The 27,795-nt window shown below is 39.7% G+C and overlaps 2 protein-coding genes across 3 annotated transcripts in view; one reads left to right on the top strand and one right to left on the bottom strand.

Annotated features, from left to right (window-relative positions):
- The first annotated feature begins 194 nt into the window (after positions 1-194).
- Positions 195-20,426, top strand: LOC143027033 (synaptophysin-like). Of its 2 annotated transcripts, XM_076187877.1 has the most exons (8): positions 236-399; positions 1,893-1,919; positions 4,561-4,602; positions 7,136-7,204; positions 10,395-10,507; positions 14,968-15,160; positions 18,662-18,847; positions 20,066-20,426. In XM_076187877.1, exons 1-8 carry the CDS (start codon positions 385-387, stop codon positions 20,183-20,185), a joined length of 765 nt encoding a protein of 254 aa, XP_076043992.1. In that variant the 5' UTR covers positions 236-384; the 3' UTR covers positions 20,186-20,426. The 2 variants fall into 2 exon arrangements, with proteins under 2 accessions (XP_076043994.1, XP_076043992.1); XM_076187879.1 differs by lacking the exons at positions 1,893-1,919; positions 4,561-4,602 and having other exon boundaries at positions 195-399.
- Positions 20,427-23,673: 3,247 nt separating this feature from the next.
- The window catches only part of Ssb-c31a (single stranded-binding protein c31A), a 16,243-nt gene continuing 12,121 nt past the window's right edge, over positions 23,674-27,795 (bottom strand). The window contains exons 2-4 of the mRNA XM_076187880.1: positions 24,947-25,018; positions 24,609-24,798; positions 23,674-23,899 (exon numbers count right to left, since the gene is read on the bottom strand). Of these exons, the coding sequence (XP_076043995.1) occupies positions 23,817-23,899; positions 24,609-24,798; positions 24,947-25,009 (336 nt within the window). The 5' untranslated portion in view covers positions 25,010-25,018 and the 3' untranslated portion in view covers positions 23,674-23,816. The remainder of the gene's footprint in view (positions 23,900-24,608; positions 24,799-24,946; positions 25,019-27,795) is intronic.

Below are 27,795 nucleotides of genomic sequence, written 5' to 3' on the forward strand. Positions count from 1 at the left end.
TGCCCAAAACCACTCCCTACAGATGTATATGCGACACAACAGCAACACCTGTTTGGGGATTGAAAACCTTTTCCTAGGAGAAAAGGCACGATAATCTGAAAATAAATACATAAAGAAATACATGTGTTTCTAATAAATTACTACAAAACATATATAATTGTTTATACTTTTATCTAGTTGCTTAATCTAACAGAAACACCCGAGTTATATTCTGTTTCTTCCGACGGCAGAGCGGCGCTATCATCGATGGTAGATCACAGATGTTTGTTTATCAGACGGTGTGACACATTTGCAACCAGCGAAGAGCAGACGTGGGTGTTGTCAGATAGTGCAGCTATATGCCAGTGAAAGGGCGTTTCAGGTCGTGAATTCTAAACCGGCAAAATGGAGATGGTTCAAGTATGTAGGGCTAAGGACATTTTAGTCATATTTTTCGGTATAAACTAATGTGGTTGATTTTATACATGTCTGTAAAACTGGAGTCTAAGCATCATACGCTTAACTTGAAACAACGCCTTCATATAATTTTAAGCATTTATTTCCGTGCATTGCCGAGTCACCTTTAAATAAGTGTTATTGTACTTAAGGTTGGTATATTTGTTTCATTTGTATTTCTTTACGGGAGTGTCAAAGCAACGTTATAGTCTGAGTGGCTGCCTATTGGTCTTCATTTTGTCCAATTCCAGGTTAGGCATACCGGTAGGTATACAGCTGTATTATTTACGCAGTTTCAGATGTATTCTCTATAGAAACTATGATAAGAAACACTACCCTGTGTTTCTCTAAAATCAGTATTACCTTTTTACATTGCAGTAATTAATAAAGGTATAGTAATAGTCAGACCACCTCATGAGCTGTTAACCTAAGTGTAGGCCTGTAGGGCATAAAAGTAAAATGATATTTTTTATGTATGCAAATAATAAACAGACCACTGAATTTAGCATATGGGGTATTGACTACATAAATTTTATCCAATTAATATTTTAGAGGACCCTTCATTCATAAATACTGAGATGGAAAGGTGTATTGGTTTTGAAGATGAAGTGGGTTTGTCCTTTCACTTGTGACTTAGTCACACCCATGCAATGGCTCTTTGGTACAATAGTTGTATGATACCATGCTACAAGAACTGATTACCAGAAGACAGGTGCTTTGTACCCAGGTTATGAAAATTGATGCTGAAATAGGAGACATGTGAGCAAAGTACAAGACATTTCAGTTGAATTCAATCAAAGGAGTAAATACCAGTTCCTCCATTACTCATCTCATAAACAAGTAGAAGTGTTAAGATTGCTAAATATGTGAGGGATGTGCTCTGTAAAGTGTAAATTCAAATAAAGTAGGTGTGATGTTAGAGTGGAAGTAGATCAAGTACTGCTTGGCAGAAATCAACTACAATGTAGTAAGGCCGGGCATACTGTATTAAATTCCCTGTAAGGTGGCAAAATCTTAGCCCTCCCAAAGAGTGGGAGTTTGTGACAATAAACTAAATTACAACAAAGTATTACAATTATAGTACAGTAGTATACTTACCAATAACCATGCATGTATAACTGAAATTTTTATGCCTAAAATGGGGACTAAATAGAATTGCTTCATCTTCAATCTTCATATGTGACTTTGCATATTTGGAAGTATATGATCAGGGACTGGTGCATCAGGTAAGTACCTATTACAAATAATCCTGGTCAACGCAAGGCAAAACAAAAGTGCTCATTTCATTACGTTATAGTTGGTCATATCACATATATTCTGATCTTGCTTAGATTTTGGATAAAATTAAGATTATTTTCCTATGAAGTTTACTTTTCATGTGGAAGTATTAGAATATAAGGATGAATACAAGATGGATTGTCGTCAATTAACTGTTTTGGTTTCTTCCCATCATGCAGCCAATGCCTATGCAATATGATGAGCAGGTAAGGTACTGCCGTTTATTGTCGCCTATTCTGCTCTTGCAAAATATCGGAGAATTTGAGGGTTTTATACTTGCATACCTTAGAAACATATGGCACACCATAAGTACACAGGAGTTCATGAGCATAGCTCTTCTCCTGTGTACTGCCATTAGGTAAATACATGCATACTAAGGAACAAGACTCATGAGCATAACCCTTTCCTTGGCCATCATTTGTGGGAGGAGTTACAAGGTTGTGGGTGCGCATTGTGTGAGCTCACACATTGTAGGGGTGCTTAATACTTGAGGACCACAATGGAAATAAGCTTACATGCTTTTTTGTGTTATCCTTGGCAATTGTAATTGTTATTTCGAACTATGTGTTTTATTCATTATCTGCATTTCATGTATATTGATGCAATGCCAAATAAACTTACTTAATGATGCCAGGAGTCAGTTGTCTTTACAGGTGTATCCATTTGTGGAATGGACCAAAGGAGGAAATAGTAGTAAAAAAAAAGGACAAATAAATTAATAGATAAAGCAAAGTATGATTGATGGAGATAGAGACAGGATCCCACATGTAGCTCTTCCTGTATATTACATTTAGATACATGCATACCCATATTCATATATGTATTGCAGCAAAAATCTCATAGACACGTGATTCTGAATACTGTATACTGAAATCCACAGGGGAAATTATATACTGTAGACATCCATTTCCTATGCAAGTATTGTGACAAATACTATATTGGCTTGACTGGAAAACAATTAAAAGTTAGGATAGATGAACACAAATATAGCATTAGAAGTGGGCAAACTTTCAACATGCTGTTTGAGCATATAAAGGACTTTGACCACTTTATTATCTAATTGGGAAGGTTTGCAAGAAATAATTTAAAGTAAGCCTTATTGAAGGGGGAACATAATAGAATACAGTTTGATAGGAGATATATTTGTTGATAATGAATTTAAACCATTTGATGATTTTATTAGTAAGAAAGTTGTAGCACAAACATCACTGACATGAGAACAGAAATTGTAAAAGGTCACTTGGAGTTAGGAGAGGTCTTCTACTGACATAAGCTTCCCCAGGTTCTTCACCTATCAACTTTGTGTGTATAGATACTCTTGTTTCTTATGCATATATACCCTGAAGATGTCTTAGTAAGATGAAAGCTATCAGTTTAAAGTTGTTGTCGTTGTCGTTCCCTAGACTGTCTGTCCGAGCAGTCCCGTCTCCCCAAGGGATGCCACAGCTGAAACTGGGTTTTCCCACAAATCCTTTATAGAATGTATGTTGTGTTGTTTGCGTGCATGATTGTGTATAATGCAGTCTTCCATTATGTGTTGTATGGTATGGGGTGAAGTGTTACATCCTGGGTATGTATTTACCTAACTGTAATATAATACACTGAAAACCACAAAAGAAATGATCAACTATAAACTGAGCAGCTTAGAAGTTGCTCAGTTTATAGTTGATTATTTCTTTTGTGGTTTTCAGTGTATTACATTTACCTAACTGTAATATAATACACAGTTTATAGTTGATCATTTCTTTTGTGGTTTTCAGTGTATTACATTTACCTAACTGTAATATAATACATTGAAAACCACAAAAGAAATGATCAACTATAAACTGAGCAACTTCTAAGCTGCTCAGTTTATAGTTGATCATTTCTTTTGTGGTTTTCAGTGTATTATATTACAGTTAGGTAAATACATACACAACACATTGGAACAAACAAGCCCACTTGTCCACAGGTCATCACCCAGCATAGAATTGGCCAGAGAGTAAACACTGCAGTGTATGCCTCAGACACAGACATCACCACATCTTCCCAACATTTGTTCATTTCAGTAACATTGAAAAATCTCTGAGTGACTAATGAGCCAGCTTGGTGGCTGTGACCAGATTCCTTGTAGCCATGAGTCTCTTGCAAGAAAGATAGGAGATTATAAATTTATTTAGTGTTGGAACGAGATAGGAATACCAGGTAACCTCTTCGATATGATGATGCCTACGTAGGCGTCATGAGGAACGAGAGGGTATATGAGGATGCTGGCATCGGCATCTTGATGATATTCATTTTGTAGTAGCTGAGTGACCTCCATATTCTATAAACTGGCCTTATTATATTTTCTGTGGTTATTAACATTTAGAGTGAAAGAGAACAATACAGCTGTAACTTTATATTTTAGGATGCAAGTATTGTGATGCATCATCATTCATCAGGAAGCTAATGCTGAGCACGAGAATTAAACTTGTATTGAAGAAGTTAAATACTAGATTGATGATTACCCACTTGTTTGTCATTTAGGAAGTCTTACAACAGAATGATGCATATATTCCTTCAAAATGCCATCCTCTGTGTTCAGTACAGTATATTGTTATATCATGTTTATTAAAGTTAATGGAAACCTTTAATTACTTGAAAGGCATACTATATGAAGAAATTGGTAAAGAATATAGTGTAATCAGTTGGCCATTTCTTTGACCCATGATGTTTATTTATATATTTAACTATAGTGTTGTAATATTTTTGAGAGGTCATGCTATTGTGACACAATAGTGCATGAGCTATGTGCAGGACATTGCAATTCATCATGAACAGTAGGTAAGCTGGTTTACATGTTTCGTTACTTATATTTTCATGCAGCCACCACCTGTGTATACTGCTCAACCACAAAGTAAACTTCAGGTAAGCTTTTATTTTTGTCTTGGCTATATGCAGTTTACTTTTAAAACATTATTTTGTGCCCCCCTTCCCCCCCAACCACCACCTCCAACAGACACACACACACTACTCAGTGGTGCATTGGTTAGAGTTCCTGGCTACCACTATGGTGGTCCAGGTTCAAATCCTGCCCAGGGCTTAAATAATTTCAGTATCAGTGTGCTATGAGTTGTTACTCCAACTCTCGTAGGCAGGGAGTTTGGGGGACGTGTGCATGTAAGGTCACAGCATTACCCCTAGATTGGTCATATATGAGCTCTGAGCCATCTTCCAGGAGGGAAATAGCTGTTGATCACAAGTCCAACACGTGATCCAAGACCATGGTGAATCACACACACACATACACACACACAATGCTGTAGAAATGTAAGTATGGTTTTGTTTTCTGGTGTTACTAAAGATTCTAAAGTGTTGACTGCATAAAATTTATACAGTCAGTACTCCATGTGGGGATAAATACTATAGTAACTGGCACTCTAAACTGTCATCAGAAGTACTGGTTAATTCCATTTTTTTAATTATCCAATTCAGATTTTCAGGATTATGCATAAGATAATTTGTTCCTTTGCTAAAATATATGAATGCAAAACTCGTATTCATTACTGAAGATTTTAACAAAAATTTTATGTGCAAAAAATGAAGATGTTTAAGTGGAAAAATAAATTAAGTCCTACAGTTGATACCATCTTTGTCCTCCTCCCCATTTCCATTTACTTCCCATTTCCATTTGCTGTACCAGCTACTGCCAGCCTACCACACAGTATAGAAGCTTTGTGGTGATTTGTATACATATTTACATTATCTTGTATGTGTATGTCATAGAATATCACCAATATTTGTTGCACAGCATCTTGTGTTGTATGACAATTGAGGAACATGTTTTATGCTTGTATGAATGTTTCTCACCTAATAAAATGTAGTATAGTGGCAGAAAATAGCCCAATTTACTAGTTTTGATATTCACATGCTTTTTTCTTAAGAGGGAAGTACATATGGAATAATAGTAATTGTTGTCTCAAGTGTCATACATACATATACCAAAGCTTTTTCCCCCTTACAAGGCAGGTAGCCAAAAAGGAAAAGGCATAAGATCATTCCCACCCATTCCATCCCTGAATACACTCCACACCCCTCCACCCTCCCTCTCATCTTAACACCTCCTGGATGATGGGTCATCCCTGCACCTTGTCCACTGCCCTGGGTCAGAAGCAGTGTCGCAAGTGTCACAGACTCCAAACCCACAATCACAAGTGCTGCAGCTGGCAGCGGTCTTCAGTCCCTCCCGTGTTTTGTATTAGTGTGAGACTGTTTCCATGGCTAGTAGTTGGAGGAGGGTAGGACATGTCAATTGTCACTTTTCCTTGTGTGACACAAAAAAGAAAAAAGAAATACAGTCAAAGGTGATAAATGTCTTGGGCCCAGTCCAGAGACTGGGTACAAACTTCTTGGGGCTTCACTTTTAGATGGAAGTAAGAAAGTTGACGAGTTTTGAAGATGGGCAGCAGAGATGATTCTCAGATGTCCATCACACAGGATCACATTGTGCAGTTACCCATCACTGGACTCAACACTTGTGTGTAAATAGGGGAAAGTCTATATCTTGTGTAAAGGAGGCTATGTATGGATAAATATAAATTGTTTGAATTATGTGTAAAGCAGAGGTTCAATCTGATTCCTTTAACTCCTTCCGTACAATAATGCCTACAGGTGTCATGAGGTGTGAGTGGGTATGTGAGGATACTGGTGTTGGAGTCGTGATTATATTTATTTTGTAGTTGTAGCTAAGTGACCCCCATATTCAGTGAACTGACTTGATCATATTTTCTGTAGTTGTTGATATTCAGAGTGAAAGAGAATAAGTTTTATATTTTATAATGCGAATATTGTGGTGCATCAATGAATCATTGTGCACCAGGCAGCTAATACTGCCCACAAGAATTTGACTGTTATTGAAGAGGTTAGCTACAGATAGGGCTTGCATTAACTTAATTTCATATTTTCTTTTTTTATGGGAATGCCTGTTGAGCAAGGAAGAGAGAAGGTAGGAGACGAGGGTGAGTGGAGAAAAACCGTGAGGGAAGGGTTGTGTGTGAATGATATTATGACACAGCCGGATGGGATTTCTCCCAGTCTACCCAATTTTCTGCATGAGGGGACAGAGAATGGGGGTCTCCAATCAAGCCCTGCTGTGGATGTACTGTGTTTTGCTACATTGCATCTGACCCAGGGCAGTGGACAGGATACAGGGATGACCCTTCATCCATGAGAAGCTAAGACAAGAGGGAAGAAAGGATGGTGGATAGTAGTAGAATGGATGGGAAAGTGTCTGTGCCTTTGTAACTTGGCTACCTCCCTTATGAGGGGGAAAAAGCCCTTGGTATATATATAAATGACGTTTTTATTTCTTTATAAATATTTTTTCAGAGATGATGATGTGTACGGATAAAAGCTGGCTAATATTATATCTGACAAACTGTTTTACTTTTTTGCATTGTAGGCTCTGATGTCTAATATGAACATGCGTGTCCTCAAGGAACCTAGGGGTTTTATGAAGATTTTGCAGTTTGTAAGTACAGTATAATTTTTTCTTATCACACCAAAATATAACATTGTTACTGTTAATTTGCAATGTTTTTATATAGGTGATTGCAGTTATCTGATTGTATCTCACAGGAAAATAGAGTTTGATTACACAGTATTCAGATCACTGAAGGGGGTGGACAAAATTGACATCTTGTGATATGGGATAGCAGGGCATCATGAAGTCACGGAGACAGGTTAAAAAAAATCACATGTATGAAGGATGTAGAAAGAAAAAATCTATTTTCCATACATGTATAAGCTGCTGGAACCTACACTATACATCTCATCCAAGAACCATACGTGAATATAAATTGAGGGGTGATATTGGAGAATAAGAGGCAGAACTCACCAAGCTGGGATCCTTTCCGTATATTTTAATTAGATAAATACATTCAAGTGTAAAAGTGTGTGCATATGTTCATACCGTGAAGTAAAGTCAATGAGGATCATATTGCATGCTCTGGAAATATACATGAAATTTTTCAATCAAGTTATTTTGAAAATTACAAAAAATAATTAAACACACTATCAATGCTACTTCTCGATGGGGAAGACCTTGGCTTTCATGACCTGCTAGAATCTCTTGGGGATAGAATCGGCCAAATTCTGACAGTGGGAAGCCAGAATTTCCTCCTACACCTTCCGGTGGCTATCTCAAGCTTGGGAATTGTAGATGTGTCCTCCTGATGAAGGTATGCCTTCATGATGCCCCGTAAGTTTTCAATGGCGGAAATATCAGGTGACTGACCAGGCCAATCTTCTATGTAGTCAACCTCACTATCACCGAGCCACTTTTTGGCCGCTCTTATGGTGTAGTAAGGGGCGCCATCCTGTAGAAGGATCTCGCACCTGGTTTTTGCAAAACACTCCCATAAATCCTCCTACAGAAGGTTCATATAGTGCTCAAAGTTGACAGTCTGGCCCTTACGGAGTATAGCAAGGTTCCCCAAACCACCATAGCTAAGGATGCCCTATACCATAAGATAGGGTGGGTGCTTAACACTAGTCACCGTCAAGCATGGGTCACATGCTGACGTGGTAGGAGACTTTCACACCTTTGTTCCCTTGCTCTCACTTGTACAAAAGGATGTTTTGTTGGTCCAAAGGACCTTACACTACTGAACAAGGTCCCAGGCTTTATTGTCCTCGGCAAATTGGAAACTGCGGTGACGAGAGGCTTCACACGTGCTTTCACTTTCAAGTAATTTAACTGCTTCTCTGTTTTCTTGAATTATCCTGATGGAGAAGTCACCAAGAAGTTTAGGTTCTTTTCCTTCAATTCCTTTGCAGTTGTAGAAGGGTTAAGGTCCAACTGATGTTTTACAAATCTTAACCCTTTCAGGAAAATCTTCGGGCCTTTCCCCCTGTATGTTTGTGGAGGGGCACAGTATCAACCCCTCCAACTGTGTGCCATTTTGTTAGGAGTCAGGACACTGTACACTCAGTCACGCCTTTTGCCTTGGCTATGTCTCGATTATTCTTTCCCACTTTGTGTAGTTCAATCACTTTCACAATGTTATCATGTGCTGTGCAATTTCCAGGCATCACGCAAAGGGCAGGGCACACACCCAAAAGTCAGTGAACACTGAGAAGAAAAAAAACGAAGAAACTGTGACAATGAAAAAAAATTCAAAACGCTTCCACTGAAAGACAGTCACACGCTGACTGGCTTTATCTCATGTGGCTATTGTGTGGGTGGATGGCTGAAGGTTTTTAGTCAGTCACTTTCTCCTGCCTGGTTTTTGTGAATGAGATATCACATACACACACATACCAAAGGCTTTTTCCCCCCTTACATGGGGGGGTAGCCAAAAAGAAAAAGGCATAGAAACCACTCCCACCCATTCCATCCCCTACAAATCCCCTACAAATCCCACTCCACTCCACCCTCCCTCTTATCTTGGCACCTCCTGGATGACGGGTCATCCCTGCATCCTGTCCACTGCCCTTGGTCAGGAGCAGTGTCACAAGACACAGCACATCCACAGCAAGGCTGTTTCATAAATTCGGCACCCCCCCCCTCTCTGTCCCCTCATGCGGAAGAGGAGAAGACGGGTAGAAATCCCTTCAGGCTGCGTCAATTTTTTTCTCGTACATACTTCCTCACCCCCCCAGCTCCCACCTTCTCCTTCTCATGCATCACAGCATCATCCATACACAACCCTTCTCCATGCACCCCTATCTTCTGTCCTCTCCCGTCCTTGCTCAACAGACCTTCCCCTCTTTTGTAATGCCCCTTTCACCCTATCCATCCATCTCATCCTAGGACGCCTCCTCATATTCACTCCTTTCACCTCTTCCTTCCACACCCCTTTTACTAATCTTTCTTCACTCATTCTTTCCATGTGTCCAAACCATCCTAATACTCTTTCATCAACCCTATCTCCCAACTCCCTTACCACCCCTTTTCTCCTCCTCACCTCCTCATTTCTCACTCTATCTAGCCTAGTAATCCCCATCATACTTCTCAGACATTTCATCTCAAACTCATTCAAACTCCTTCTCTCTTCCTCTCTATGCTCCATGTTTCTGCCCCATACAGTGCTGTTGGCACAATCACTCCTTCATATAACCTCTTAGCATCCATTCCCAGATGTCTATTTCTCATTACACTTTTTAAATCCACCAAGGCATTTAATTGCTTCTCTCAATCTACATTCTACCCCCACCCCCACTCCTCCCTTTCCTGCCACATTCACACCTAAGTGTCTAAAACTATCCACTTCCTGTAGTCTCTCACCCTTAATGCTCACTTCCAGCCTGCTGTCACTCTTTCCCCTTGTCCATCTCATCACCGTACTTTTGCCCACATTTATCTTTAACTTCCCTCTTTCACACACCTTCTCAAACTGTCACTAACTTCCTCAATCCCTCCTCTGATCCTGCTACAAGCGCAGTGTTGTCAGCAAATAACAACCGGCTTATTTCCCACTTTTCCCAAAAACACACTGTTATGCATACTAAAAAAAATTGTATCTATGCTAACTGTATCATTCATCAACAGAAAAATATTGTTCACAAAACTTGGTCATTAACATATTTGTTCATTAAATGAGGCATTTATTATCCGAGATTTAACTGTACATGACAATTGTGCTTCACTTGACAAGAGACCAGTGGTACATTTGAGTATATTGTAATTTTCACATCAAGGCCATTTTTGTTCTTTTCAGATATTCAGCATTTGTGCTTTTGGTACAACTACAAGTTTTAGCACTATTCTTGCTATTAAGCGAGCAGATTGTGCTAATAGTCCAGTAAAAGCAGAGATTCATTACAATTTTCAGTAAGTACATTTCATTTACTCAGTAAATGTTTATATGAATGTACAAATTAAAAGAAACTCTTGCTTTACTTGATTTTTAGTTTTTTCAATAAAAGGGATATATTTTATAATTGAAGTATGTGTAATTAACTTAGTATGAACAAGAATGTAGACTTTCATGCATATTTAATTTCCCAAAGTATTCGTTTTGTATGGCATTTTTATCTAACCTTCCATATGATGACACCAATATAGGCATCATGAGGTGCAAGGTATATGAGAATGCCAGCAATGACGTCTTTATTGTATTTATTTTGTAGTTGTAGCTGAGTGATCCCACATATTCTGTGAACTGGCTTGATCATATTTTCTGTGGTTATTAATATTCAGAGTGAAAGAGTAATACAGCTGTAACTTTATATTTAATAATGTGAGTATTGTAGTGGATCATTACATTGTCATACATCAGGCAGCTAATGCTGCCTGCAAGAATTTGACTTGTATTCTGTGTATGTAATTGTGTTTTTGATAGATGGACCAACAATGTGGTGATCCTTCAAGACAGATGTCAAAGAGAATAATTTTTCTGCCGTCCATCTTCAACATCTGTCAACACCCAGTCTTCATCTGGAGATGCACTTCTGAGGGGTTGACACTTATATTCCAGACACTGTATTTCCTCCACATTTTTATACATGGAGAGCTGACATGCAGCTACTGGGTTCTATAGAGCAGTGGCCATGAAAATAGCAGTCTGTCTATATACAGTGAGACCTCTCATTAACGGACGTTAATTAGCTGTGTTTGCAGTGTTTTCACTGTGTTTTCGGTGTTTTGGAGTGGTTTTTGGGTGGCATAGTGATTGCACACACTAAAAAACAGCACCAAAAACACCGAAAACACAGCTAATTAACGTCCGTTAATGAGAGGAAGCCAAGTCAAAGGCACGCACTTGCTCCCATCCATTCCACTCCTGTTCACCATCCCTATTTCCCTCTTATCTTAACTCCTTATGGATAAAGGGTCCCTTTTCTTTCAAAATAAACACCATGTCATCCCTTTCTTTCCTGCCCACTGCCCAGGTCAGAAGCAATGCAGCAAGACACAGCACATCCACAATAGAAAAGAGACCAGGAGAGGCTGAAATATATTTATAAGAAAAGAAGCATTGGCAAGGCAGAGGCTTTGGAATTTTTCTTGCTCAGGAGTACCACCGAGTGAAGCAAGTCTCCTCGTGTCTGAATCACCCCGAACACGAGGAGTGTACTTGTACACTCCATGTAGAGTCAGCCGCGGAAGAAGAAAATTTTTAATGCAATACAAAACACCAAATTTCATTGGAAGCTGCTCTAGCAGTAGTTGAGATGCAAAATTTCCAGTATACTAATGATGGGTAGTCCCAAGAATTTTTAAAGTTTCAGAAGAAAAATGTGTGTGCCATTGAAGAAAATGGGATAGCTCTGTGATAGATTGTGTTGAGTGGGCGGGTGAATTAACTGACTTTTGGGGGTTTTGAATTACACTGGGTTTTCTCTGCCCTAGTCAGATATGATTGAAGGGTTAGAAGTTAGGTATTGTAATGATCCTTCTAGGACAGTGTTGCGCAACCTGGAGTGCTGGGAAGAGATACAAACATACTTTCCTTTATCCTTTTAATAATAAGGTATTGGTTAAGGGGAACTAGACTGCTTAGACCTAACCGTAGGAAAAGATTGGGAAACTGCTCAAGAAGAATGAAGTAGGTCATTTATGAACAAGAGAAAAAGAAGAGGAGGTAAAACAGAACTGTAGAATGCCGGAGATTATAGACATCGTCTTAGTGCACTGGTGGCACAATATGAAGCATGCTGGTCTTACATTCATATAGTTGTGGGTTTTGAATCCTGCACTTTTCTCTGATTCCCAGCTGTGAATGTTACCTGTCCCAACAGACCAAGCAAATAGGGCAGAGGTGATGGCTTTGGCCACAGTTACATGCCACCTGGCACATACTCCTCACCACGACTCGGTGGCACGGTTGGTAGAGTCCCAGACTGTCAGTATGGCGGTACAGGTGGTACCTGGTTCGAATCCGGCCCAGGGCTGAAATTATTTCGGTATCACTGCACTTCAAGTCATTACTCCAACTCTCGTGGGGGGGTGGAGTTGGGGGTGTGTGTGCGTGTAAGGTCATGCATTACCCATAGAGCGGTCATATGAGCTCTGAGCTCTCTTCCAGGAGGGAAATAGCTGTCGATCATGAGTCCAACACGTGATCCAAAGACCAAGGTGAAAAACCACCTACTTCTTGGTTTGAGGTAAATGGGACAATTTTTGAGAGTTAAAAGCTAACACATTTTTTCCACATTTTGTGGTCTTTAATTTGGACTGCTTAATCTCACAATTTTCCCAAAAGCTGTGACACTTGATCGATCTACCTTTTTGTCGAATGTTGCTAATGAACAAATTTGACTGAAATCAGTACCTCTCCCAGGGTTTCATCCAGGTGAGGTAATTAAATTGTTACAGAACACAAAGTATACTTAACTGTCACAGGATAAGACATTAAAGAAATAAACTTTCTCATAAAGCTAAACCAAATAGGCACACAAACATGTACGCATCCTCCCATCCTCGTGAATAAGGATGGGAGTGCTTTAAGAGGTCATGGTTAGAATTATCCCCTTCGATACGATAATGAATCTGTTTTCCCTAAAAAAGCGTAGACTCAGAGGTGACTTGATACAGGTCTTTAAGATTCTAAAGGGAATTGACAACATCAAAAGTGACAAAATTTTCACATTGAATGAGAATCAGACAAGAAACAATGGTCTCAAACTGTCCGGAAATAGATTCAATTTGGAAGTAGGTAGAAACAACTTTGCCAACCGTGTAGTTAATGAATGGAATAAACTTCCTGCACAGGTAGTGCAATGTAGTTCAGTTCGAAGCTTTAAGAATCATTTAGATAAACACCTAAGCAAGATGCTGTAATGATTATAATTTTTTTTTTTTTTATCATTTGTCAGTTTGATTTTCATTTATTATTAGTTATGTCAATTTATTATTATTTAATATTTACCTGTTTGTTTATTATTTAACTATACCTATGCATTTACTTATGTATTTTATTTGTTACTTACATTATTATAGTTTTTATTTATTATTTTATTATTATTATTTTTTTTTTCGCATCCGACATAGATATGGACCAAAAGGTCTCCTGTTGGCATGCTCCATCATTGTAATCCTTTGTAATGCCTATGTTAGCGTCATGAGGAGCGAGTGGGTTTATGAGGATATCTGCGTCTTGATTACATTTATTTTGTTGTAGCCTAGTGATCCCCATCTTCTCTAAACTGGCCTGATCATATTTTCTGTGGTTATTAACATTCAGTGAAAAACAATGAGTTATACAGCTGTAACTATATTTTATTATGCGAGTATTGTGATGCATCGTCGCACATCGGGCAGCTAATGCTGCCTGCAAGAATTTGACTCTTATTGAAGAGGTTAACCCCTTCACTCCGGGCCAAAATCTCGCGGGCAGCATTAGCTGCCAGACGTGCGATGTTGCGTCATAATACTCGCATTATAAAAAATAAAGTTACTGCTGTATTGCTCTTTCTCTTTCACCTGTGAATTTTGATAACCATAGAAAATATGATGAAGCCAGTTTACAGAGTATGGGGGTCACGCAGGTACAATTACAATATATATAATCAAGACGCCGACATCGGCATCCTCGCGTACCCACTTGCTCCTCATGACACCTATGTAGGCATCATCATATTGAAGAGGTTAAGATCGACCACATGTCTAAAGGATGTGAAGAAATACTGTTTTCCATGTATATAGATAAATACAGACGCTCCTCAACTTACATTTTAGTTACGTTCCGAACGGCTGAACGTAAGTTGTTACTGTACTATACATCCGTAAATTCTATCACCGTATCTTATAAAACACCCCTAAATCATTAATTATACACACAACATTGTAAAATAATAACATTAATTTCAAATAAATTAAATTCAAGCAACATAAATTGAGATGGTGGAGGAGGAGCAGGAGGCAAGGCATGTTCAGTTTGTCGTTTGTGCAATGTAAACAATGGACGCAGCGTCATGGGCAAGTATCGTTTGAACTACGGAGAGCGCGCTAAACTAAAAAATTCACTAAAAGTTTTTTTACAATTTTTTTTTTACAGTCGGTTCAAACGTAAAATCGAAAAAACGTAAAACGAATGAACGTAAGTAGAGGAGCGTCTGTACTTGGAACAGCTTAGAAGGTTATGTAGCACAAACTTGAAGGAGAAGGGACCCAAGTGTGTTGATCCTTCCCTGTATACTGCAATTAGGCAAATACATACTGTTGACATGTATGCTTAGATGTGAAAGTAAGGGAAAGTAAGCACATGCTTGTCTTGAAATTATATTTTAACTGACATGTTCAAACCATGTGGCTTGTTGATTTACATCTTGTTACTTATTTATTTTCAGATTGGATGAAATAATCTTCAAGCCCTGTCACGACGGCAACAAGTCTGATTTCAGTTTACCTGGTGACTTTTCTTCTGATTCAGGATTTTTTGTTGCAGTCGGAGTTTTGGCTTTCTTGTATGCACTTGCTGCTTTAGGATTGTATGTTTTCCTTGGCCCATTGTATGAAAATGATGCAAAGTTTCCAGTGATGGTAAGTTTCATTTTGAATTTATCTATTTTATTATTACTAATAAATTGGAGATGGTTAAAGAAAATGGAGAAAAGTGGGAGGTGAGCCAGCTGTTGTTTGCGGACAACACTGCACTTATGGCAGGATCGGAGGAGGGATTGAGGAAGTTGGTGACAGAGTTTGGGAGAGTGTGTGATAGAAGAAAGCTGAAGATGTGGGTAAAAGTAAGGTGATGAGATGTTCAAGGGGTGGAAGTGGCAGCAGACTGGAAGTGAGCATTAAGGGAGAGCGACTGGAGGAAGTGGATATTTTTAGATACTTGGGTGCAAATGTGGCAGGGAAAGGTGGAGTGGAGGTGGAGGTAGAATGTAGATTGAGAGAAGCGAGTAAATGCCTTGGTGGATTAAAAAGTGTAATGAGGAATAGACATTTGTGAATGGATGCTAAGAGGAGACTGTATGAAGGAGTGATTGTGCCAACAGCACTGTATGGGGCAGAAACATGGAACATAAGAGAGTAGGAGTTTAAATGTGTTTGAGATGAGGTGTCTGAGAAGTATGATGGGGGTTACTAAGCTAGATAGAGTGAGAAATGAGGAGGTGAGGAGGAGAACAGGGGTGGAAAGGGAGTTGGGAGATAGGGTTGATGAAAGAGTATTAGGATGGTTTGGACATATGGAAAGAATGAGTGAGAAAAGACTAGTAAAAGAGGTATGGAAGGCAGATGTGGAGGGAGTGAACATGAGGGGACATCCCCTAGGATGAGGTGGATGGATGGGGTGAAGGGGGCTTTGGGGAAGAGGGGAATGTCTGTTGAGGAAGGGCAGGAGAGGACAGAAGACAGAGGTGAATGGAGAATGGTTGTATATGGATGATGTTGTGATGCAAGAGGTGGAATGTGCTGGGGGATGGGGGGGTGAGGTAGTATGTGTGAGCAAAATTTGATGCAGCCCGAAGGGGATTTCTCCCCATCTCCTTTTATGCATGAGGGGATGGGGGGAGGGGGGGGTCGCCGATTTATTGAAGCTGCCTTGCTGTGGATGTGTTGTGTCTTGCGACACTGCTTCTGACCCAGAGCAGTGGACAAGGTGCAGGGATGACCCGTCATCCAGGAGGTGCTAAGATAAGAGGGAGGGTGGAGGGGTGTGGAGTGTATTCAGGGATGGAATGGGTGGGAATGATTTTATGCCTTTTCCTTTTTGGCTACCTCCCTTGTAAGGGGGAAAAAACCTTGGTATATGTATGTATTCAACTCCTTGTCGTAGTTTCTCTAATTCTTTTGTTTTTCAGTTTGTTGTTTACAAATCTGTAAAATAGTTTTGGTTGATCTTTACATTTTTCTATGACATCTTTTTCATATTTTCTCTTTTCTTCTCTGCACATTTGTACCTATTCATTTCTATAACTAGTATACATTTTCCATTTTTCAAGTCTTTTGTCTTTTTTTTCCATTTTATCCAAGCTTTATCCTTTTTGTCTTTTTACTCCCTACATCTTTTGTTGTACCAGCACTTTACATATTCTTTCTTGTTCTTTTTTTTTTCATGTATTTTTCCTCATTTAGTTCCAGTTCAATCAATATGTGGTCACTTTTACTTATTGGTGTGTTATATTCAGTCTTGTCCACTATTTCGGGTTCTGATGTGATTATTAAGTCCAGCCTTGATGGTTCTTCCTCGTTTCTATACCTAGTATTCTCTTGTATCCATTGCATCATTGTATGTTCTCTAATCATATCAAGTAGTACATTTCCCCATAGGTCATCTCCACCCTTCGCTGTCATCTCTTCCCACCGGGTTTCTTTACAATTTAAAGTCACCCATTATAACTATTCTTCCTCCATCTTCCATTATTTTATTTAGTGTTATTCTTGTGTCTTCTAACATATTTTTGTGTTCTTTCTCTTCCCACAAAGCTGTTTTAGGAGGCATATAATTTACTACAAACTTCCTGCTCTTCCCATCCTTGTCCTCTACTTCCATCATAATCATCTCTACTCTATTTTTTTCATATGTGACATTCCTCACATTTATATCCTTCTTAGTCAGGAACATAACTCCATCCTCTTGTTTTACCTCTCTGTTTCTAATCCAATAATTATATGCACCATGTCCTACACTGTTGGGTGGTATTGGACCTTTCAATTTTGTCTCTACAATTCCCATTATGTCCGGTTCTTTTTCCTTTAGGTAATCATTCAGTTAGTTCAAGCCTGTTATTAAGCCATCTATATTTGTGTAAGACACTTTTAATTTTCTGCTATTTCCATTGTGTTTTCCATTTCCCCTGTTTTTCTCTGCTATGAACCATTTCCTCACTTTCATATTCACTACTCTCCAAAAGAATTTCTCTTTTTCTGACTGTTTTTTAAGTCTCTTACTATATTCTCCTTCTCCCTCATCACTTTAATAAATGTGCCCTTAGTTTGTTCTTTCATCTGCTGTTCCTTTGTATTGTTCTCTTGTACTTTTTTTCCAACTACTTACCTCTTTTGCTATGGATTCTTTATTTCATCTTTAATTCCTCATTCTCATCCTTAACTGTCTTTTTAATTCTTCTATCTCTTTAATTAGGTTTTGATTCTCCTTTAGTTTATCAACTCATTGAGTAATCAACTCTATTTGGTTAACTTCCCAATTTTCATTCATTTCTTTTAGTTTCTCCTCTAGATTTACTAGTCGGGGGAGGTTGTCATTTCCTCCTTCATTAAATCCATGGAAATAGTTATCTTCACCTTCCATTGTGCTGCTCTTATCTAGATTCCTAATTTTTACATTCCTAATCTCTTCGACTTAGCCATTATTGTCTGGCTGTCTTTTGTTGACACGACGTCTGACTTCCTGGACCTAATCCTACCCTTCCTCGTTTCCTTCCATTTTCCTCAGTAATCCCTCCCCTTCTCCTTTTTCTTCACCTTCCCACTACACCATGAGCTTTCCCCTTCCCTGATACAACACAGGTACTTCCTTGTCGTTGTGATCCTCGAAAATTGAAGATATCACCTGAGTCCAGACTTCGCAGCCACCCCAACCGACGTGTGTGTGTGTGTGTGTATATATATATATATATATATATATGTATATGTGTGCACATATTTTCATCTTAACCACATTAAACTTTTCCCATTTTAATTCCTTGCAAAAATTATCAGGACTAACAGGAGCTCAATGGAAGCATATTCAGAGACTGACATGCTGTTGGCTAAGTACTTGAATCTAGTCGATATGTATCATTTTCCAAATATGCTTCCATCAAGCTCCTGTTAGTCTCGATCCTGTTTACAAGGAATTAAATTTTAAAAAGTTGACGTGGTGGATGAATGTCTATGTACTGGGGGCTATTCAGTGTTTATATATTTGATATACAAGAAAAAAGCCTTTTTTTCTTTAATCATAATTGGTTTTAAATTTGCTTACAGTGTTAGCTTGAGGTATGTCATGCATATATGTTTGTATATTTATATATATTATGTAAATGTGCATAAAGTAAAATCCTTCCTAGTTAAGTCTTTGCATTTTTCCAGGATTGCTGTGCACACATTATTTTTGCCATATTTTGGCTAGCAGGAAGCAGTGCATGGGCTAATAGCTTGAATGGTCTCAAGACAGCAGTAACCATCGATTCAGTTATTGAACAGAATGATAGCTGTCATGACCATCCGTGTACTCTTACAGATACACCAAACTTTGCTAAGCTAAATATATCCATAGTAAGTATGCAATTCTTCTCGGAAGTTTGTATGTGTATATTCATTAATAGGTCATATTGATATTTATTCTTTGCAAGAAGTTTGTTTATTTTACACATTTTAAAACGTAGATTGTTAAAATTATGGAAGTCTGGTATTAAAAAATGAACATGGCATGACCTTGATATATGCCTTTGACGTCATTGTTTTTCTCATGCTAGTATCCACTTTTAGTTTTAGAAGGATCTGTTTGTTGAGTGTAGTTGGAATGGCATGTAGGTGGGTGTTAATGGAAAGGATTAGAAGAGGAACAGTGGGAGTAATTGGGAAGGAGCAGTATAGGTTTAGGGAAGGTAGAGGGTGCATGTATAGAATTTTTGTAGTGTGGCAGATACAAGAAGTTTTTGGTGAAAAATAAGGATGTCCTTTGGGCTTTATGGATCTGGAGAAAGCATATTACAGTCAACAAAAAAGTATTGTGTATTGCAGATGTAAAGTTGTTCAAGGCAGTCAAAAACTTTTGTGAGTAGTAGAGATTGTGTTGGGGTTTGGAATGGTGAGAGCAAGTGATTTGCAGTGAAGGAGTTAGTGATTTTTAAAAGGGAAACAAATGGCTGTGGAATGGGTGGAGGGTGGGTGCATGCCCTAGTTGGCAGCCTCTCTTATAAGAGGGAAAACTTTTGGTGTATAGATTGATGGTACCTTAACCACTTCCATATGGTGACACCTACATAGGTGTCATGAGGAGCAAGTGGGTACGCAATGATGCTGACATCAGCATCTTGATTATATTTATTGTAGTCGTACCTGCGTAACCTCCATTCTCTCTAAACTGGCTTCATCATATTTTCTATGGTTATCAAAATTCACAGGTGAAAGAACGAACGATTGAGCACCAACTTTATTTTTTATAATGCGATTATTATGACGCAACATCGCAAGTCGGGCAGCTAATGCTGCCAGACGTGCGATGTGCCCCGGAGTGAAGAGGTTAAGAGGTTTTTGAATATGCATGGAATGTCTGTCAGGCAGGGAAGCAAAAGATAGGAGTGAATGGATGAAAGAACCTGAAAGGATCTTTGTATCCATTATAAAATTTATTAAATGTACGAGGAGGGGGCAGATCACATTATGATAGGTGGTTGGTATAAAGTCTCCTTGTGGGTTGTGCCTGTCAAGTGGGTGTGCTTTTGTGTCTTATTTACAGCTTCATTAGAAACCAATTTGTTTTCCTTCCAGATTTTGGGTTTCTTAAATGTCTTCCTCTGGGGGAGCAATCTATGGTTCTTGTACAAGGAAACACCATTTTTCAAGAAGGAACAGCAGGAACAGCAACCTGAGGGAGGCATGCAAAACTAAATGACTGATTAAGACAGTCTAATAGATTGCATTTGGAATGCACCTAATTTATGCTAGGTATTAGAAATTTGCCAAACTACATTTTGTAGGGAAATGATTTAAATGGTTAACAAATATGAAGTGTATAATGTAAAGCAATAACTTTTATTTTATTTTTAGGTTCGCATTGAACTTTCAAGTTTTTTTTTTTTCTAATTTTGTGTGACTTGTAGGAAAGCTCAAAATAAAGCTTATTAATTCTTACTTCGTTTCACTATCATTAGAGCCAATGTTCTCTGTTTATACAAATAGTGCCACGTGTCTTGCTGCACTGAATCTGACCCAAGCTGTGGTGGGTGGGAGTGAATGGATGTGTGCCTTTGACTTCCCAATTTCCCTTATAAGGGTTAAGAAGCCCTTGGTATATAGATAGAAATAAGGATCTTAATCGGGGAGCTCTAGTTGTGGAAGTGGTGGAGTTCCAAAGTACCCATTCTGTCCCTCCTATATAAACGCCTCGTGGGTGAAGGCCCTCCCTTCTCCCCTGGCGCATTGATGAAGCCTGAGGCAAAACACTGCAGGATCCAACAGCAAAGCTGGTTTACCCTTTTCACCTCATCCACTGGGATCAACAATAGATTGCCTGTTGTGGCCATGCAAGATTGACAGCAAATCTGTCCAGTTTCAAAACCTGCCAATCCCGTTACTATTATCAATACTGTCTCTTGTAACTTTCCATTTCTTACTTTTCAAAATTTTCTGTCACTCCCACCTCACCCTTCCCTTCTTTGCACCTCTCACATGACTCCCCCGTCCCATTTTGTAACCAATCTATGAAAGCTCGCTTCTTCTCTTCTACAACCACCTTTGTTTCCTCATCCCACAATTCACTACCCTTCTATTTCCCCTTGTCGTCCTTGTTCCACACACCATCCTTGTACACTTTACGACTCCCTCCTTGAACCATCCCCATTCCTCCTCCACACCCAGCTCTACTTTATCCTTTACTCCCTTCCACTCCTCCTTCAGCTTCTTTCCGTACTCCTTCTCCTTTTCATTCAGAGTTCACTCTAAGAACCTCCCTACCTTTTGTCCCTTTCCTCTTTCTCCATCTATCCTCCTCATTTTTGGAAAGAAATTAAGAGAGGAAGAGGAGGCGAATCAAGTAGAGAAGAAAAGGTAAAAGGTGCAGATGGAGAGATGGTAAGGGGAGGATGGGCGGAATATTTTAGGGAGTTGCTGAGTGTGAAGGAGGATGGGGAGGGAAAGATAGCTGCAGTGGGAAATGCAAAGAAAATGAGAATGGTGAGTGAGGAGAAATAAGGAAGGATGAGGTGAAGGCAGTTGTTATGATGAAAGCAGGTAAGGCACCTGGTCTGGATGGATGCCGTGCAGTGTCTGAAAAAGGGGGGTACAGTGATGGTGGACTGGCTGGTGAGGTTATTTAATGTTTGCTGGAGAGGGTGGAGGACTGCCTGTTTAGTTCCTCTTTACAAGGGAAAAGGGGACAAGTGTGAATGTAGTAGTTTCAGAGGGATTAGCTTAAGTGTAGTTGGGAAGGCTTATGGGAGGATTAGGAGAGGAACAGTGTGGATTTAGGACATGTGGAGGTTGTGTAGATCAGATCTTTGTGGTAAGACGTGAGAAAGCTATAGGAAAGGGGAAGGATGTTTTTTGGGCTATTATGGATCTGGAAAAGGCTTATGATAGGGTGGACAGAAAGGCACTGTGGGAGGTTATGCAGATGTACAGGATGGGAGGGGGGCTTCTGGGAGCTGTCAAGAGTTTTTGTGAGAGTGGTGGAGCTTGTGTCAGGATTGGAAATGGAGTGTGTGAGTGGTTCGAGGTAAAGGTGGGACTTCGTCAAGGATGCGTTATGTCGCCCTGGCTGTTCAACTTATACATGGATGGGGTGGTGCAAGAAGTAAATGCAAGGGATTGGAGATGGTTGGGGAAAGTGGAGAGGAGTGGGAGGTGGGCCAGCTGTTGTTTGCGGACGACACTGCGCTTGTGGCAGGATCGGAGGAGGGATTGAGGAAGTTGGTGGCAGAGTTTGAGAGAGTATGTGATAGAGGAAAGCTAAAGATAAATGTGGGTAAAAGTAAGGTGATGAGATGTACAAGGGGTGAAAGTGGCAGTGGACTGGAGGTGAGTATTGACGGAGAGTGACTGGAGGTGGATAGTTTTGGATACTTGGGTGCAAATGTGGCAGGAGGAGGTGGAGGTAGAATGTAGATTGAGAGAAGTGAGTAGGTGCCTTGGTGGATTGGAGGGTGTGGTGAGGAATAGACATTTGGGAGTGGAGGCTGTATGAGGGGGTGATTGTGCCAACAGCACTGCGTGGGGCAGAAACATGGAACATGGGAGAAGAAGAGAGGAGTTTGAGATGAGGTGTCTGAGAAGTGTGATGGGGGTTACTAGGCTGGATGGAGTGAGAAATGAGGAGGAGAACGGGTGGAAAAGGAGCTGGGAGATGGGGTTGATGAAAGAATATTAGGATGGTTTGGACACATGGAAGGAATGAGTGAAGAAAGACTAGTAAAAGAGGTATGGAAGGCAGATGTGGAGGGAGTGAACATGAGGGGACGTACATGAGGGGACGTCCTAGGATGAGGTGGATGGATGGAGTGAAGGGGGCTTTGGGGAAGAGGGGAATGTCTGTTGAGGAAGGACGGGAGAGGACAGAAGACAAAATGGAGAATGGTTGTATATGGATGATGTTGTGATTGCATGAGGTGGAATGGGGGGTGAGGTAGTATGTGTGAGCAAAATTTGACTCAGCCCGAAGGGATTTCTCCCCGTCCTATTCTTTTATGCAATGGGGGGGTCGCCGATTTAATGAAGCGGCCTTGCTGTGGATGTGATGTCTTGCGACACTGCTTCTGACCCAGGGCAGTGGACAGGGTGGAGGGGTGTGGAGTGTATTCAGGGATGGAGTGGGTGGAGGTGATTTTATGCCTTTCCCTTTTTGGCTACCTCCCATGTAAGGGGGAAAAAGCCTTGGTATATGTATGTACTTTTTCACACATGAAGAGCTGATAATCAGCAACTGCTCTCCTCTTCCTATCACCTTCAGCTCATAATTTCGAAAGACCCACTGACCATTCTCTAAAATATCTTCTCATGGAAATGTGGGAAGTTCCAAGGATTCTGCTTGCAATTGTGGGTCACCTTAGTGAAACAATTTATTGATAGACTTTTTTCAAAGATTCCTGGCTTGTTGCTCTATATATTTTGAGTAATTTCACAACTTTCAACCAATCTCCACTTGCATCAATTTGTAGCCCATTCCCCTTCCTGCTCAGATATTCCTCTTGCATCCAATGTTCCGTTCACCCTGTCTATCTATAAAGTTCCGTCCACCCACTTTATATTTCTTCAGCCATTTTTTTCTATAAACCCAAATCTTGACCAAGCACTGATCAACCTTACCCATCATTTCCCCCTTGTATTGTAGTGTGATACGCACTTCCAAGTTATTTGCATGGGAAATTAACAAGACATTAAAACTTGGTATAATCATGGTAGTTTATTGTACTGAATTTCCATACAAACTTTAAAGAAACTACTAAATTCTATTCCTTCAGATGAAAGTTCAGTTGTTTTACTTGGTAGTAAGCACCAATTTAGCTCCTACCAAAAAAAAGATAATTCAACATTTATCTTGTATGGCTGAATCCACATCATCAACCAAACTCTTCAGCTTAATCCACTGTGATGGTGAGAGGGAAATGCCTGTGAAGAGAAAAAAATAATACAATATTGATTGAAAATTGTGGGGTAGTTACCTATGAAGCAATGTGGGAAATGCTGACAGAAAAGAACCAAAGCACATTGGAACTGAAAGGCAGTAAGGTTAAACTTCAAGCAAGGCATGTATGATGCCAATATCGCCCATAAAATTGGTGATTTAAGTTTTAATGATTGCAAAACCCACATCCCTATGATAGCTGACAATGGTCCTGAGGCACACTCAAACTCAGTCCGTTTCTATATGGTCAATTGGCAGGAGAGTGGGAGTAACTAAAGGTAACACTGGGGCCAATAAGCTACCTCATGAATTTATTGTTATAAGGTTCAAATATTACAATATTTTTTATTTAGGGTAAAACATCATTAACCACTGCCATTAAGATTTTGTACCAAGAGGATGTAAAAATTTTGTGCCATGTCTCAATACCTCCAGTTTTAATTCTACATCTTGGTACATGTATACCAAGAGGATGTAAAACTGAAACTGGAGGTATTGAGGAAGATTGAGACATGACACAAAACCAAGTAGGAAATGATTGATTGATTTATGAAAATTTTGGCTTGAAGGCCAAGCGCTGGAGCCGGTAGGCCATTCAGCGCAAGTAGGAAATGAGTAAAATTGGTTTAATCACAAAAATGGAGCATTTACGTAGCAAAGATATACTGTTACAAGTATAGAATTCATACATACCCTTTTTTCCTGGTTTCAATTCTCCTCCACCTTCATAATATTCTCTAATATCAATGAGTACTTTTCCCCGGAATTCACGAACTGTTATTCTTTTATTGCGTTCCAACTCCCAGTATATTTCCCCATCTTTATTACGTAAGCCTGAACTACCTCCACTATTTGAGGATTTACTTTTCTTGGCAGGAGTTCTCTGAAAGGCAAAACAAATTTGCAACATTTTAGTCTATTTTCGATAGCATAAGACAACTTTGTTCAATACAGAATATCTGCAGTAAATTAGTAACATGTATAGTGGATTAGTTATCAAACATCTGTTAACAGGGGCATATTACACTTACGTCTTCTGGTCCAGAATCTGAATCTGAATCAGAATCAGACTCTAATTTCTTGTTTTTTGGCATTGTGAAATTCTGAACAAAGAAAAGAAAAAAATTAGCACAGAAGACAAATTTTGGGGGTTACAAGTTCAAACTTAAATATAGTAAATTATGCACAAGTATTTTAATCAATCAATCTGTTGCTTCTGGTCTCTCTTGCAGAAGACCAGAGGCCTCTAGGAAACTGGGAACAGCCTCTGGGCAGGACCATAAATCACTTATAGAAGAGATACAGTACCGTACTATGTTATTGTCTGGGTGTTATTAGTACATGGCCTTGTAGTGTGTGGTGGTTGCACCTGGGGCAAATTTTAACTTGTGGCCTGGCCAATCCATAGGTATACAAATCCTAAAGAAACGGACAACCTGAACTTTATCTTACAACTGCCTTGATAAGTTAAAAACAAATGATACAACATACTGTAAAACCAAAGGAATTGGCAGGTATTGAAAGTACACTCCTGCATGCACACAAACTCGAAAGCAGGGGAGGGTGAGGCGAGAACAGTGGTGTGAGCCTTCTCTGAAAAAGGTTAGCTAAGATAGTTCCTTTTGACTGCTATATCCTTCTGTTGAACAAGAATAGGCATTGGTTCTATTCAAATACCATGAAATCACACTTTTCATTTTTAGATTTGCAAGATCTATTTTTTCTATGGAATGGTTAAGTTAGGAGTTATTGGACAATGCAAGTTTCATATTAAATGTGTCTTAGTGTGATTCTAGAATTCTACCCAGGGATTACTTGTATTTAAAATCCACACATCACCTTTGATAAATATAACCAATTGTTATGAAAGATTTGGAGCTCTTGCCACAAGACAGAAGCAATCAATGTGTGTTTTTGTAACATTTCTAAAACAAAATACAACACTTGCACTCATCTCTGAGCCATTGTTGTTGAAGTGGTTGACTGACTGAGAGCATGAGTATACTTTGTAAATTACATTATGCAGTCCAACTTATATCACATATACTATACATTTGTGGAACATCTTTACTTCAGGAAATTTGGTGTAACTGTGGTCATACTGTAGACTGACAAGTAACATAAATTAACATTTTTTTTTGTGAAATTTGTGCACACATATATGTGGGCACTATGTAAAAGGCATACATACATATACCAAAGGATTTCCCCCTACATGGGGGGTAGCCAAAAAGAAAAAGGCATAGAAACCACTCACACCCATTCTATTTCCTATATATTCCACTCCCCTCCACCCTCCCTCTTATCTTGGCACCTCCTGGATGACGGGTCATCCCTGCATCCTGTCCACTGCCCTGGGTTAGAAGCAGTGTCGCAAGACACAGCACATCCACAGCAAGGCCGCTTCATAAATTCAGCGACCCCCCCCTGTCCCCTCGTGCAGAAAAGGAGACGGGGAGAAATCCCTTCGAGCTGCGTCAATTTTTTTCCTCGTACATACTTCCTCTCCCCACATCCCCCACCCACTCCCCCTCATGCATCACAGCATCATCTATACACAACCCCTATCTTCTGTCCTCTCCTGTCTTTCCTCTCTTTTGTAATGCCCCTTTCACCCCATCCATCCATCTCATCCTAGGATGCCCCCTCATATTCACTCCTTCCACACTTCTTTTACTAATCATTCTTCACTTATTCTTTCCATGTGTCCAAACCATCCTAATACCCTTTCATCAACCCTATCTCCCAACTCCCTTTCCACCCCTTTTCTCCTCCTCACCTCCTCATTTCTTACTATCTAGCCTAGTAACCCCTATCATACTTCTCAGACATTTCATCTCAAATACATTCAAACTCCTCCTCTCTCATGTTCCATGTTTCTGCCCCGTACAATGCTGTTGGCACAATCACTCCTTCATATTACCTCCTCTTAGCATCCATTCCCAGATGTCTATTTATCATTTCACTTTTCAATCCACCAAGGCATTTACTCACTTCTCTCAATCTACATTCTACCTCCACCCACACTCCTCCCTTTCCTGCCACATTCGCTCTCAAGTATCTATAACTATCCACTTCCTCCAGTCTTTCACCCTTAATGCTCACCTCCAGCTTGCTATCACTCTCTCCCCTTGTACATCTCATCACCTTACTTTTACCCATATTTATCTTCAGCTTCCTTCTTTCACACACCTTCTCAAACTCTGTCACTAACTTCCTCAATCCCTCCTCTGCTCCTGCTACAAGCGCAGTGTCATCAGCAAACAACAACTGGCTCACCTCCCACTTTTCTCCACCTGGTGTACTCTATCTACATACCATGGGCTTTGCTCCCTTACCAGGTAGGTAGACAAAGTCAAAGGGTATATCCCACCTGTATCTGTTCCACTCCCATCCACCATCCTTTCTTCCCCCTCACCTTCGCTCCTCATGGATGACAGGTTATCCCTATAACTTACCTACTTCTCTGGGTCAGAAACAATGCAGCAAGACATAGCACAACATCAAGGCTACAACACTTAATCGGCATCTCTTCAGGTTGTATCAAATATCATTCATACATAACCACTCACTAAACCCCCAACCACTACCTTACTTGCATAATATCACCTATACACAGCCATTCTCTACTCAACCCTATCTATCACCTTTTCCCCCTTCCCTGTTCAACAGACATCCCTCTCCTCAACACCCCTTTCACCACATCCATCCATCCATCCCATCCTCAGTTGTACCCTCATGTTCACTCCATCCACCTTTGCTTTCCATACACCTTTTACTAATATTTCTTCATTCATTCTTTCCATGTATCCAAACCATCCTAATACTCTTTCATCAACCCTATCTGCTATCTCTTTTCCAACCCTGCTCTCCTTGTTTC

Source organism: Oratosquilla oratoria, chromosome 7 (genome assembly GCF_046742065.1).
Source record: "Oratosquilla oratoria isolate Oo_2021 chromosome 7, ASM4674206v1, whole genome shotgun sequence".
Classification (NCBI taxonomy): domain Eukaryota; kingdom Metazoa; phylum Arthropoda; class Malacostraca; order Stomatopoda; family Squillidae; genus Oratosquilla; species Oratosquilla oratoria.